The 12,321-nt window shown below is 40.9% G+C and overlaps 1 protein-coding gene, 1 long non-coding RNA gene and 1 pseudogene across 15 annotated transcripts in view; 1 reads left to right on the forward strand and 2 right to left on the reverse strand.

Annotated features, from left to right (window-relative positions):
- PHC3 (polyhomeotic homolog 3) overlaps nucleotides 1-12,321 on the forward strand; it is a 100,759-nt gene that overhangs the window by 14,851 nt on the left and 73,587 nt on the right. For 9 of the 14 annotated variants that reach the window (XM_038416496.2, XM_038416498.2, XM_043493024.1 and 6 more), the window contains one exon: nucleotides 2,151-2,249. The exons of the other annotated variants lie outside the window; for them this stretch is intronic. In XM_038416496.2, coding sequence (XP_038272424.1) covers nucleotides 2,151-2,249 — 99 coding nt within the window. The remainder of the gene's footprint in view (nucleotides 1-2,150; nucleotides 2,250-12,321) is intronic. 14 annotated transcript variants of the gene reach the window in all.
- LOC122455951 lies at nucleotides 92-4,007 on the reverse strand. Its single transcript, XR_006274492.1, has 4 exons — nucleotides 3,607-4,007; nucleotides 2,481-2,634; nucleotides 2,089-2,298; nucleotides 92-1,814 (listed from the first exon to the last, which is right to left on the reverse strand). It is a non-coding gene; the product is annotated as an uncharacterized LOC122455951 (long non-coding RNA).
- On the reverse strand, nucleotides 9,912-11,895 carry LOC119861324 (annotated as a pseudogene).

Here is a 12,321-nt window from a genome sequence, read left to right on the forward strand (position 1 = left end):
CATGTAGCCTGTAGAATGCTTAACCCTTTCTGGCCACGTGTTACACTTTGTATAAGATTTGCTGCAATTATACAACTGTGGTAGCAACGATGATTTGCATGGTCATATTTTAATCAGATAACGTCACAACATGTATGTCTATTTAACTTTTCAGTATGTGTTGTCTAGCTATTGTGAACAGCTAATTTACTTAGGTTTTTTTCCCCCCAATGCCAGTGATATTGGTATTTCAACATTTGACACTCAAGTAAATAATGTAAGGTATTGTAGTGTACAGCAGTAATAAAATATCAGCAGTTTTTCATTTCAGTTCCCTTTTAGATATTTGAGAGCAGCTATTTACTGAATCTTGGGAGATTCAGATGTGATGTGGAAAGTGCGGAAGATACGCTTTCATGTCTCTTTAGTATCCAAGCACACACTCATGCAGCATGGCATCTCAGTGCAGTCCCCTACCTCAGTTTCCAAATACAATTCATTTACACTCCAAAGTCTTTAGGAACAATATTCTCACTCTTTTGGGTTCTAATTAATTAAACATTAACCCAGCTCTCAAAAGAGCTGCCTTTTCATCCAACCCTAGGTTCGGGGCCCCCAAGTCCTCCTTTCTGCGATTGTGTGCTTCAAGTGCTGGCTTCCTCCATCCGCAAACTCCCCTGTTTAGTTCAGGGCTTTTCACAACCTTCCTTGTGGGACTGTGTATCCTCTAAATCCTCCCTTCAGCAAGCTCTCCCTGACTGGGCTTGGAACCTTTGTTTTTTGAGTCATCCATCCCCATCATCTGACCACTCCCTTGACCTTTCCCATGTGGGTCTAATTATCCTAAACACCTGGAGGGAGAGCCTTGCTCCTCTCACTCTACAAGGCTGATGGGCCTGGGCCTTCCCGCTGCCACCGAGAGCAATTACCTGGGTTTTCCTATCCCTGCCCCCTTCAGACACTAATTATTCTGAGACGATCTTCCTCTGAGCTGTTTGTGGTCCTTCAGCCTTCCTCTGCCATCCCTAGACACATGGAATGGGGTGACTGGTCTCTCACATTACTTTCTTTGGCCTTAAAGGGACAGGACTCTGTTAAAGGGCCCAATTTTGAAGACTTTTTCCTGAATCATAACCTTGGGTTTGGGCCGTTACGTTTTTGTTTATGAAACCTTGTTTGTTGAATTAACTGTTCCATGGTCTCATTTTAACAGACATGTCGTCTGCTTAGTTCAGAGTGGTTATCCTCCTCAACCTCTTTGGCTATCCTTTAAAAGCACTCTTTCTTGCCTTTTTTGCAAGAGTAATTCTTCTGAGGAATTCTAGTATTACGCCTACAAATTATTCTGGCTCTTGCAGTGGGATGAACTGAAATATACAACACCAACCCCCCCCCCCCTCCACCATTAGAACTCATTTGCAATCTTTATTGGCAATCTCAGCACCTGGCTCTAGAGAGGATAGAATGGACAGAGTCTGAACTGTCCCTAGAGAAAGACCTTGCAGGTCATGACTGAGACATATTGGTGGCGCTTTTTGGGGAAGCTTACATTGGTGTTATCTGTATGGTATACGTTCTCTTAACGAACAGAGATTTAAGTCTCTAGCTGTGACACTTTTTTCCCCACAAAACACTTAATGTATACTTGAAAAGTCATTTATTTATGTTAGTAAACATGACATTCTCTAATTTGAAAATTCATTTTGAGACAGTGTAGTCCAGTTGTCTGAGCAGACTCTTAAGAGTCAAGACGTGTCCGGTTCTGTTTCTGCTTCATTCCGTAACTTTATCTGACTCTACTTTCTTGACTTTGTGCCTCTGTTCACCTCCTTGCTCTGTAAAATGGAAGAAAGATTAAGTAAGCCTCTTTTGAGGCAATTGGATGAAGGCAACATAAGTATTATTATCCTTAAAATGCAGAACAATTTTTTAAAAATACTTATGTTTATATAATGTATAGTTTGAGATACAAACATTTGCTTAAAAAAAATAGGAAGTTGAGTTAAAGACAACAAAAATTTAAATTAGAGTTCATGTATCCCTAAGTGTAATGCATTTTACTCCCTACTATAAAACATTTTTTCATAAATTTCAAGGTTTTACTGTTACCTGACTATTTGTTTTTATCTGTAAATTGTCTATTCTTCAGTTTTCTTTTTCTGTCTTCCCAGCTGATTTTTACTCCTGCTACCACTGTGGCTGCTGTCCAGTCTGATATTCCTGTTGTCTCATCATCTTCCTCCTCTTCCTGTCAGTCTGCAGCTACTCAGGTGAGCTTGCCTGGATTCATTTGTATCTCCATTTCACTGAACTAGAGTCCTACGTGAAATATCAATGTGCATATGTTTTCCATATTTATATTATAATAGTATCTAAGTCCTTAATGTGCTCTCTAATGTCATAACATAATACATGGAATATTTGGATTTCAGATGTTACAAACCATAGATACATTTTTTGTTACAGTAATAATTAGTTAACTGCAGTCTTCCAGAACTCACCTAGCAATAGTTATTTTGTAGGTTACATTGTATGTCTTGCTTTGCTATGAAGCAGCTACATTCCTTTTGTTTGTTTGTTTGTTGGGGTCTCATGTTGTTTACATTTTTGACAGTTCTTTACATAGTTCCATTGTATCATTTAATTACTTTTGACCTAATTTAAAAAAATAAAAAGGATTATTTCTTACAAATATGAATTTACATATGGGCATGTGTTATTATTCAATGTGTATGAAGCCACAGAATTGAAAAGTGGCAGAGTTTTCAGTAATGTCAGTATGTTAATAGAACCTGGATCTATTTGGACCATCCTTTCAGATCCCAGGATTCAGTCTCAGTACCCTCTCCCTGTCTGATCAAGGTAGAGGAGTTCATGGGAGAGCTGATTGAAACTGATCTTGGATAAGGTGGAGATATTACTAACGGTTGGAGAAACGTCCAGAAGATCTTGCTTGCATGGTGGTAGATTTATTGTTTGGGGCCAGGCTATTCTGTTCAGGGGTGGTTAGATGTAATTTTACCATACAATGAACATAGAAATTCAGGTTTCAACAATAGTCAAGAAAGGCTTATTTTCAATTACAGAATATTCTGATGTTGCATTGGTCTTGCCACAATGACCTTTTCAGACTCAAAAAACCCCCCACAACTTACACTCAGAATACAATACAAGAATGTGGAATCACAGCTACTCCAAGGCTTTTGTCCTTGGGAATATGTAACACTCATTCTATGCACAATTCAAGCTCATTAAAGGTTGGGGGGAAAAAAACTTGTGTAAACCTATTTCACACAAGATTATGTGAGAAGAACATTAAGGGGCCAGAGTCAATCAACCAAAGGTTAGCAAATGCCACAATTTAAGGTTATTTGTTGCCTGTGTAACTTTAATTCAGCCCTCTCATGTGTATGCATTATACTAGTCTTTAATTACATGACCACATTCTATTTTTCCATAGGACCACTGCATCATTTGGTCCACGGAGTGGATAATACTCACTTAATGTGTAGCTATTCAATATTTTATTTTCTGCTCACTGTTCAATGTGTGGCCTGTGTCTTATTTACTGTACAGACCTCAAGCCCTGAAAATGATTAAATTTACTGTAACAGGGTCATCACTCACCTCACACTGGTCAAGTGCATGCACCTGCAGTCTCACAGTTTGTGGAACGGGGCACCCAGATCTTGTGAGTGTCTCCTGTCCTTGGCCAATGGTTTCTTCAGTGACTCAGCCGCAGACACACACACACACACACACACACACTGTCTGTAGGTGGAACAGAACAAACCCCTTCCAGAATATACAGTCTTTACCTTCTCTTGGCTCTGGTATGGGACCATGCCCCCTCCCCCCGTGCTTTTTCCTTGGAGGCTCTGTTTTCCTGCAGCCCTACCTAGGTTCAGTTCTGGCTCAATCCCCACAGCCAGCCAGGAGCCCCTGGTCCCTGCATTGAGCTGTCCATGGTCCTGCTGCTCTTTCAGCCAGCCAGGAACATGGTCCTCTCTCTTCCAGCTCCTGCAACAACTGACTGCCTTTGTCTCTGCAGCTCCTTTTTATATGGCTCTCCTGGCCCCTGACTGGCCACTCTTGCAGCCCCTCTGATTGGCTGCTTCCCCTGCAGCCACTCCATGCCACTTGGAGGACTTTTCTTCTGGAATGCATTACCTAGGGAGGTGGTGGAATCTCCTTCCTTTGAGGTTTTTAAGATCAGGCTTGACAAAGCCCTAGCTGGGATGATTTAGTTGGGGATTCATCCTGCTTTGATCAGGGGGTTGGAGTAGATGACTTCCTGAGGTCCCTCCCAACCCTGATATTCTATCATTCTGCTCCTCTCTGGGGTGGGGTGTGGCAGGTGAAAGGTGGATGGGTAAAAGCAATAGATATATCTTGATTTTTAGTAACTCTTTTGACACAGTCACACATGACATTCTTAAAAGTAAACTAAGGAAATGTGGTCTAGATTTAGCTACTATAAGGTGGATGCAAATCTGGTTCAATGACCATATTCAAAGTTATCAGTGGTTTGCTGTCAAACTGTGGGGACATATCTAATGGTGTTCTGCAGGGGTCAGTTCTAAGTGTGATACTGTTCAACATTTTTATTAATGATTGGACAATGGAGTGGAGAGTGTGTTTATAAAATTTGCAGATGACATGAAGTAATGAGTGTTTGCTAGCAATTTGAAGGACAGGGTTAGAATTCAAAATTACCTTGAGAAATTAGAGAGTTGGTCTGAAATCAACAAAAGAAATTGAATAAAGACAAGTGCAAAGTATTACACTTAAGAAAAAATCAAACGCATAATTACAAAATGAGGAATAACTGGCTAGGCAGTAATACTGCTGAAAAAGAATCTGGGGCTATAGTGGATCACAAATTGACTATGATTCAGATATGTGCTGCACTTGTGAAAAAGGCTAATATAATTCTAATATAAACAGAAGTGTTGTATGTAAGACACGAGAGGTAAATGTCCCACTCTACTCAGCACTGGTGAGGCCTTAGCTGAAGTACTGTGTCCAGTTCTGGATGCCACACTTTATGAAAGATATGGACAAACTGAGAGTCCAGAGGTGAGCCACAAAAATGATAGAAAGCTTAGAAACCTGACTTATGAAGAATGGATAAAAAATCTGGGCATGTTTAGTATTGAGAAAAGAAGATGACGGGGAAAGACCTGAGAAGACCTGATAACAGTCTTCAAATATGTTAAGGCTGGACAAGAGGTATTTGGCTTAATCTGTAGCAATGGAGATTTAGGTTACAGATTTGGAAAAACCTAACTATTAGGACAGTTAAGCACTGGAATAGGTTTCCAAAGGAGGTTGTGGAGTCCATGAGTAAAAACTCACTGGAGTTTTTAAGAACAGATTAGTCAAACACCTGTCAGGAATGGTATAGGTTTACTTGGTCCTTCCTCAGCACAGAGGACTAGCCTAGGTGATCTCTGAAGCTTCCTTCCAGCCCTACATTTCTATGAAAAATATCTACTACTTTTGGGTGCCCATTGGTAATTTTTCAGAATGCTTAGCATTCTAATAAGGCTTGGAAGGATTAAATTTTTAGTGGTAAATGTCAATTTCACTATACACACACAAACCAACAAAAATATTTATATTGGTAATTGGAATTTACAGGTAACCAAAGTAAGAAAAATGTTGCTTGAGAACTTATTAGACTGAGTGTGATTTAAGGGTATTTACATTGTACATTTTGACATCATATGCTGAGAATTTGTGTTTTAATGATTATATAGCTTTTTAACATTTTGAATTTCAACATCTGCTGACACTAAATAATTATCAGACCCACCGTATAATTTCCTCAACTGTCAAAATTTAAATAGATGATAATTGAAAAAGTTGTTTAAAAATAAACATTATGTCCATTAAAATGATAAAAAAATCAATTTCTGCCAAGCCTGATTATATAGCACTTCATATGTTCGAAGCACAGCTCCTATTAACTTCGCTTGTAGCTGAGAGTGCTCAGCACTTCTGCAGATCAGACTGCAAGGTCTTAAGTCCGGCACTCAGAAAATGAGGAACACACAACTAGTGACCACCTGTGAAAAGTACAGTTTAAGTGATTTGATTGGCATCACACAGGAACTCTGTGGTAGAGGCAGGTATCAACTTTATTTCTGTAGGGCAGCATTCAGCTGCCTTAATCATGAGACCATCCTTTCTCTTCCTGCACTTCCCTGTGTCATTCACAATGCACCTTCCTAGTTTTGCAACAAATGTCTGTATGATGCCTGCCTCAACAGTCTCCTTCACTTCACAACTCTGCTCCACCCCCAGAGCAGGCCCATTCTGTGTACTGAATGAGTCCTTTGGAAAAAATGGTATGTGATCAAGTTATTAAAGACTCTCAGAATGCATGTGCACAAGGTGGCTGAATTAAAGTTGCATAGGCAACCTTAATAGTGGCATTTTTTTAACTTGAGTGCTTGATTTTGCAAACTTAATGTTCTTTTAATGTAGTTTGTGCATGTAATTTCCTAGTTTTTTTTAAAAAAAAGACTGGAAAAAAAATTCCATCATTTGGCATCATATTGACACCCACATTGGTGGTCAGCAGGGATAGAACTTTTAGATTCACCACACAAATCTCTGCCAGTTGAGCTAAGGAGTAACTGATAGCTGTAATAGGTTGTCATCCTCTCTGTGGAGCAGCACTAGAAGGGGAGGGATTCTTAGATACTTCCTGACTGCAGTGGGATCTTGGATTCTGTTCCAGGCTCTGGACGTGAATGTGCCGCAGTGGGCACAGATTCTGATCCCCTCCCCACTGGGACCCCTTCTGCCCCATCCTCTCTAAACTCTCACTGTTTCAGTCCTGTTTCTTCCTGCCCCCTGGGCTCCTTGTTCCAGTCTCATTCTCATCACCTAGCCAGTCCCAAACTCTGCGCCTCAGGTTTCTCATCTCACACTCCCAGTCCTAGTTTCCATTCCACCATTCCCACTGGTTCTTAGTCCCATTCTCCCTCCCTGGGCTCCTGATTCAGTCTGAATGCCCTCCCTCAGCTCCTTGTCCAGCCAGTCCCAGTTCTTTCCCCACCATCCTTGTGAGATCTGTCTTCATCTCCTTCCCCCACCTTTCTCAGTCTGTCCCAGTTTCTGTCCCCCCCATCCCCAGGCGCCTTATTCCAGTCTCTTCCCTCAGTCCTCCTGCAGGTCTGGCTCTTGTCCCTTCTGCATTTGAGCCAGGCAACTTATTCCTCCAGCCTGCCTGGACCCAGCAGGTGAGTCAGTGACAGTGCAGGAGAGACAGTCTCCCTGCTTTCAGCTCAGGTGCTCGGATCTGGACCTGGCATAACCTGCAACTCTCCAGAGCTATACCTGCGCCGTAATTACAACTCAGCCCTGGGCTGGAGTATGCCCAGTGTCTATGGAATCTTAGGGGAATTTAGCTGCTAAAATCTAAGATGTGTCAGCTGAGCATGTATAAACTGTCATTTTTCTCCAGAGGCTTATAAATTGGTCAAATTTGGGCACAAGGCACAACCCTGAAAGAAAGTTCACTCTCCAGCCAAATTTCACGTGTCTGCTCCAAAGCACAGAGACACTAGAGTTTTTCCAAGAAAAAGCTGCCAGAATTTTTTTAATTTGGGCAAAACAATGTATTTACCCCTAGGCTTTCTTTCAGAAGTGGCTGAACCATTTTGGCTAAAATTTTCAAAAACAAAACAAAAGTCAGAGGTAGATATCTGGCATTGAAAAATTTAGTTCAAACTGTTTAAAGTTTGACAAAGTTACATGGAACTCAGAATAAGGTATTTATAATGCAACTGCTGGGCAACCTTAATAATAGATGGTGCTACCACCTGTGCCTATACTAATCCAAGTTAAACATTAAAATGCAACATTGAAGCATCTCTACATAATGCAATTCTGAATCATTTTTTAAAAGGAAACTACATTTATGTTAATATTTTGTCATAAAGAAACAACAAAATTGAAGTAATTTGTAAACCCCCACAGTAAATGTGGAAAGTTATTCTCTGTCCAAAAGATTTGGAAGAAGTGTGGCCATTGCTATAAATGCTTGGAAACGTGATTCTTTTGTAAAGAAAACCCTTCATGAACTTATTTTCTTTGTGATCAGTTTTTAGCTGCACAATAGTTATTTATCTCTCCTTATTTTTCCTGAAATCCTGGGATTATAAGACTAAAAATACCTGGAGATCCTAAATTCCGGGATTAAACTCCCTACTATCTCCTCTGTGATAGACTGTTGTCTCTGGCATGGGGAATGTTTCCTTTGATATTCATGTATGGTATATCGTATCATGAGAAGAAATGAGACTGGGGTTAATAGTCCCTATCTCTCTTTTCAGTTTGGTGTATATCTCAGGGAAAATATCAATATTGCTTTAAAGGGACAGTGTCAACTTGAAATCAATTCATTGTTTAGGGCAGTGTTTTCCAAATTTGGGATGCTGCTTGTTCAGGGAAAGCCCGTGGCTGGCCTGGCTGGTTTGTTTACCTGCCGCGTTCACAGGTTCGTCCGATCACGGCTCCCACTGGCCGCGGTTTGCTGTGCCCGGCCAATGGGGGCTGTGGGAAGCGGCGGCCAATACATACCTCAGCCCGCGCCACTTCCCGCAGTCCCCATTGGCCAGGCACAGCGAACCATGGCCAGTGGGAGCCGCAATCGGCTGAACCTGTGAACACGGCAGGTAAACAAACCGCCCGGGCCTGCCAGGGGCTTTCTCAAGTTTGGGAAACACTGGTTTAGGGGAAAAGAAAGTTAAAAGTAATGTTAGGGACCACATTTGTCTTTGCGCCACCCTGCTCGTTTGCGGTTTACAGTTACATTGTATCTAAACAAATGGGGAACTGTTATAGTGAAACTTCATTTGACAGCCATTTTTGTACAGTTAAAGTAAATAAATTGAAAAAAAAATCTCTAACCTTTCAGTTATTGTAATATTACATATATGTTTACAAATACATGTATGCTTTTTATTTTTAAGTTGACTGTGTCCCTTGAAGTACGGGGCTTGAAAAATCTACTCACTCTGGGCAAGGAGGATCCATTAACCTCTGCAGAATCTAAATTTTGATTTTAAAATTTCCAACCTTTTTAGCTTTTCTGGTTTTGAAAAAAACTTTCCAAATATGAACAGAGCGTAAATTAATGTTGCTTCATCTTTTTGCATGAATTTTTTGCATGCTGCATCTTTTTCCAGAGCTTCTGCTGCTGTTGGTAACTTTGCCAAACAGCAGCAGTGTAAAATTAACAAGACTCTGCTCATTTTTACTACTACTGTTCTGAACCCTGTGGATAGCAGAACTGACAAGAATTGTGTTAATTCTATGCTACAGCTGTTTTAGAAGGCTTTACGCAGGAGCAGAGGCAAACTCACTGGGGAGGACACACAAATGTGACTGGGAAGTAGCTACAGGAACACAGATCTCTTCAATCCCACCCTCTACTCCCTGCAGCATCCAGCAGGTTCTGAGGAGGGAGAAGAGACAAAAAGCTCTTTCCAGCAACTAATGGAGGATGGAGATAAGGTTTTATCTGACACCTGCTAGTCAGAGGATGATATGAAAGACAAACCTGTGAGCTGGGCCCATGATCAACACCCTAGTCGAAACTCCAGCATGCTTCCACTTCCAACAGCTTATGGCAAGGGAGCTAGGTTTCTCATTATGGCATTGCCCCTGCATCTTGCTGGTGGATACCTTCCTCACTTTATCTTATCTACCTTTGTTCCAGTACTGTCCTCAGACTAGTATGTGTGTGGCAATTTTTAAATGTCAGATGAAGTGCTTAATAAAAGAATTAATGGCAATGGGGTGGTATTTTTTTTTATTGATGATATTGCTCAGCTAGTGCGTAACAACCTGAGGAATTCAGTGCAGTGTTGTCTCAGGAAAATCAGTTGTATTGTTCTTGTTATTCCAGTAGTTAGTTAAGATGGGCATTTAGCTGTGCTGAAATAACATGAGAGGGAGGAGTTGGCACTTGTTCGCAGGTTAGCAAGCAGTCAGTCCATCAATCCATAACGAGACACATTTCCCACAGCGGCATCAATCTGTTGTTTTTCAAAGTATCTCAGTACTTGGATAATATCCCCCATGCTGCAGCCCTTCTTTGCTGCTTTTTCAGCCAACAGAGGAAGCTTTTTCAAATTCCCTTCCTCTTCATTCATGAATGACAGATTGGGCACATTGAAGTGGGAAGCAGCCATCCACTGGAGGATAGCCTGGAGCTCCTTGTTCTGTGTGCTGCTGTTGGTATTCTGGTTGTTCACTATCACTTCAGAACCGGATGATAAATCTGATAGCTGTTTTCCACTTGACTTCACTTGTGAAGCTTCCCTTGACCCTTCTTTATCAAAAGCTGTGGATTTGTTTCTTGAGAATGAGGCACCAGTTGCATTTTGCTCATCTGATAGGTCACCTATCACTAAATCAGAATTGTTGCATTTAGTCATGAATAAACACAAGTTCATCATAGATCCCACCAGTTGGTCAATAAATTTCTTGTTTACCTGATCCATGTTGTCAAACTGATCTATGGCTGAACTGGGCTGTGTAGATAAGGCCTTTTTGCTGAACTCACTATCAGTAGTGGCAACCTGTTTTAAAACTCTTGTTTGTCTCACTGGAATTGTCATCTATATTGAAACCAGCCTCATGTAAGACCTTCTGGATGATTGATAAGAGGATACTTGATATATCGCCCTTTTGGGAATTGAGCTCTTGGAGAATATTCCTTGACCCAGCAGCCATTGCAAGAGACTTGGAGCTTGGGCTTTTCCCAGCTTTTTCAAAATGAGATTCACGAGAAACAAACCCAAGTGAAGAAGTGCCCGAATCATGAGTGGTTGAATCTCTGCCACTGTTTGTCTGTTGGATTAAGTGCTGTTGTATCAACGTTAATGCTGTCACAGTGAGGTCTTTTGCTAGTGACTCTATTGAGGTGCTGACCTTTTCTGGCTTTTTTCTTGACTCCCTCTTACCTTTTCTGGAGCTTTACTTGCAGTTTGTTTGGAATGCAACATGGTTAATCCCTCCTTAATTATATGCTCACTTACTTTCTCAGCACAGGTATACATCTTTGGCTTTGGTTTTTCCCTATCCTTCTTTTGTGTTTGTGTTTTCAGTGTTGCAAACTGCATGCTTTGAGATTTTGAGTCTGATGGGAATGCCGTTTTCAGCATGGTATATGCTAGGCTATGAGACTTGGACTGTCCCTTATCGTTTTGCTCTGCTACAAGGACATTACAACAGCCGTCTTACCATTACTTCCAAAATTTCAATAGATTTCTGGCTTCCCGTGTTATATAGATTTTTTTCTTCACTGTGGAAGCAAAGTCAGAGTCTGTCATGAGCACCCCAGTGACATTATGCAGATTTTTCATGGTTGAGTGCGTCTATCAAGTCTGATATGATTTCTTTGGTGTGTTTGAGGATTACTCTCTTCAAAACTACTCAAGCTGGGAGTGTCTTACCATCCTTCCTTTGAACTTTCATAGTCTTCATAAATGAGAACATCATGTCCAAAGCAACCTGATTTGCATAAACCATTAACCCCTTGCTCACAGAAGTACCAGAATCATCCTGCCCGGACTGTTTTACTTGCTGACATATTTGTTTATCTCCAGATTTTTCCTCCTGTCTACAGCGACTTTGATTAGACATCTCACCATAGCAGAGTGATGTTCTCTTAGAACCTGGAGTATCTTCCTTCTTGGTAGTCTTTTCTTGAGATGGTCTGGGGGATGGTAGTTTACCCTGGAGTTTCTGTGTGCTTGCTGCAATGGATTCATTCACTGTTTGTGATGCAGTTTTGTTTATAGAACCACAGGGATTGTTATTTTCATGAATTGTCTGGTGTATACACTTACTGGCAGCACCTTCCAATTTATCTGCAATCTCTTTACGTGCCATTTGAAAAACCAAAGAACAGAGCTTATTTACATAGCATGAAACATTATCTGGATCTCTTTTTCCCTTTTGGGCACCGGCAGACTTTAAAGATGTGTCACTGTTCTGGGACAACGATGAATCAACAAAGGTGTTGCTGTCTTTATGTTTCTAAGGGGTATCTGAAGGGGTCAGTGCATGCTGGAGTCCAGCTGCATATTTCTGAAGGTCATTGTTGAGCCAGCTCACAATGCTGAGTTCATCAGTTGAATCTTGTTTGAAAAGACATACTGCTCCTTCAGTTTTAGAATGATCATGCTTCTCATTGTCTTTTATTATAATGACTTCTTTTTCCTCCAGATTGCCCAGATCAAGTTCATTTGAAGGTTCAGAGATGTTACTGTACTGGCTAGCAGCTTTCTTTGCTTTTGAATCTTTGTCCTTTACATT

This window comes from Dermochelys coriacea, chromosome 9, assembly GCF_009764565.3.
Source record: "Dermochelys coriacea isolate rDerCor1 chromosome 9, rDerCor1.pri.v4, whole genome shotgun sequence".
Taxonomy (NCBI): domain Eukaryota; kingdom Metazoa; phylum Chordata; order Testudines; family Dermochelyidae; genus Dermochelys; species Dermochelys coriacea.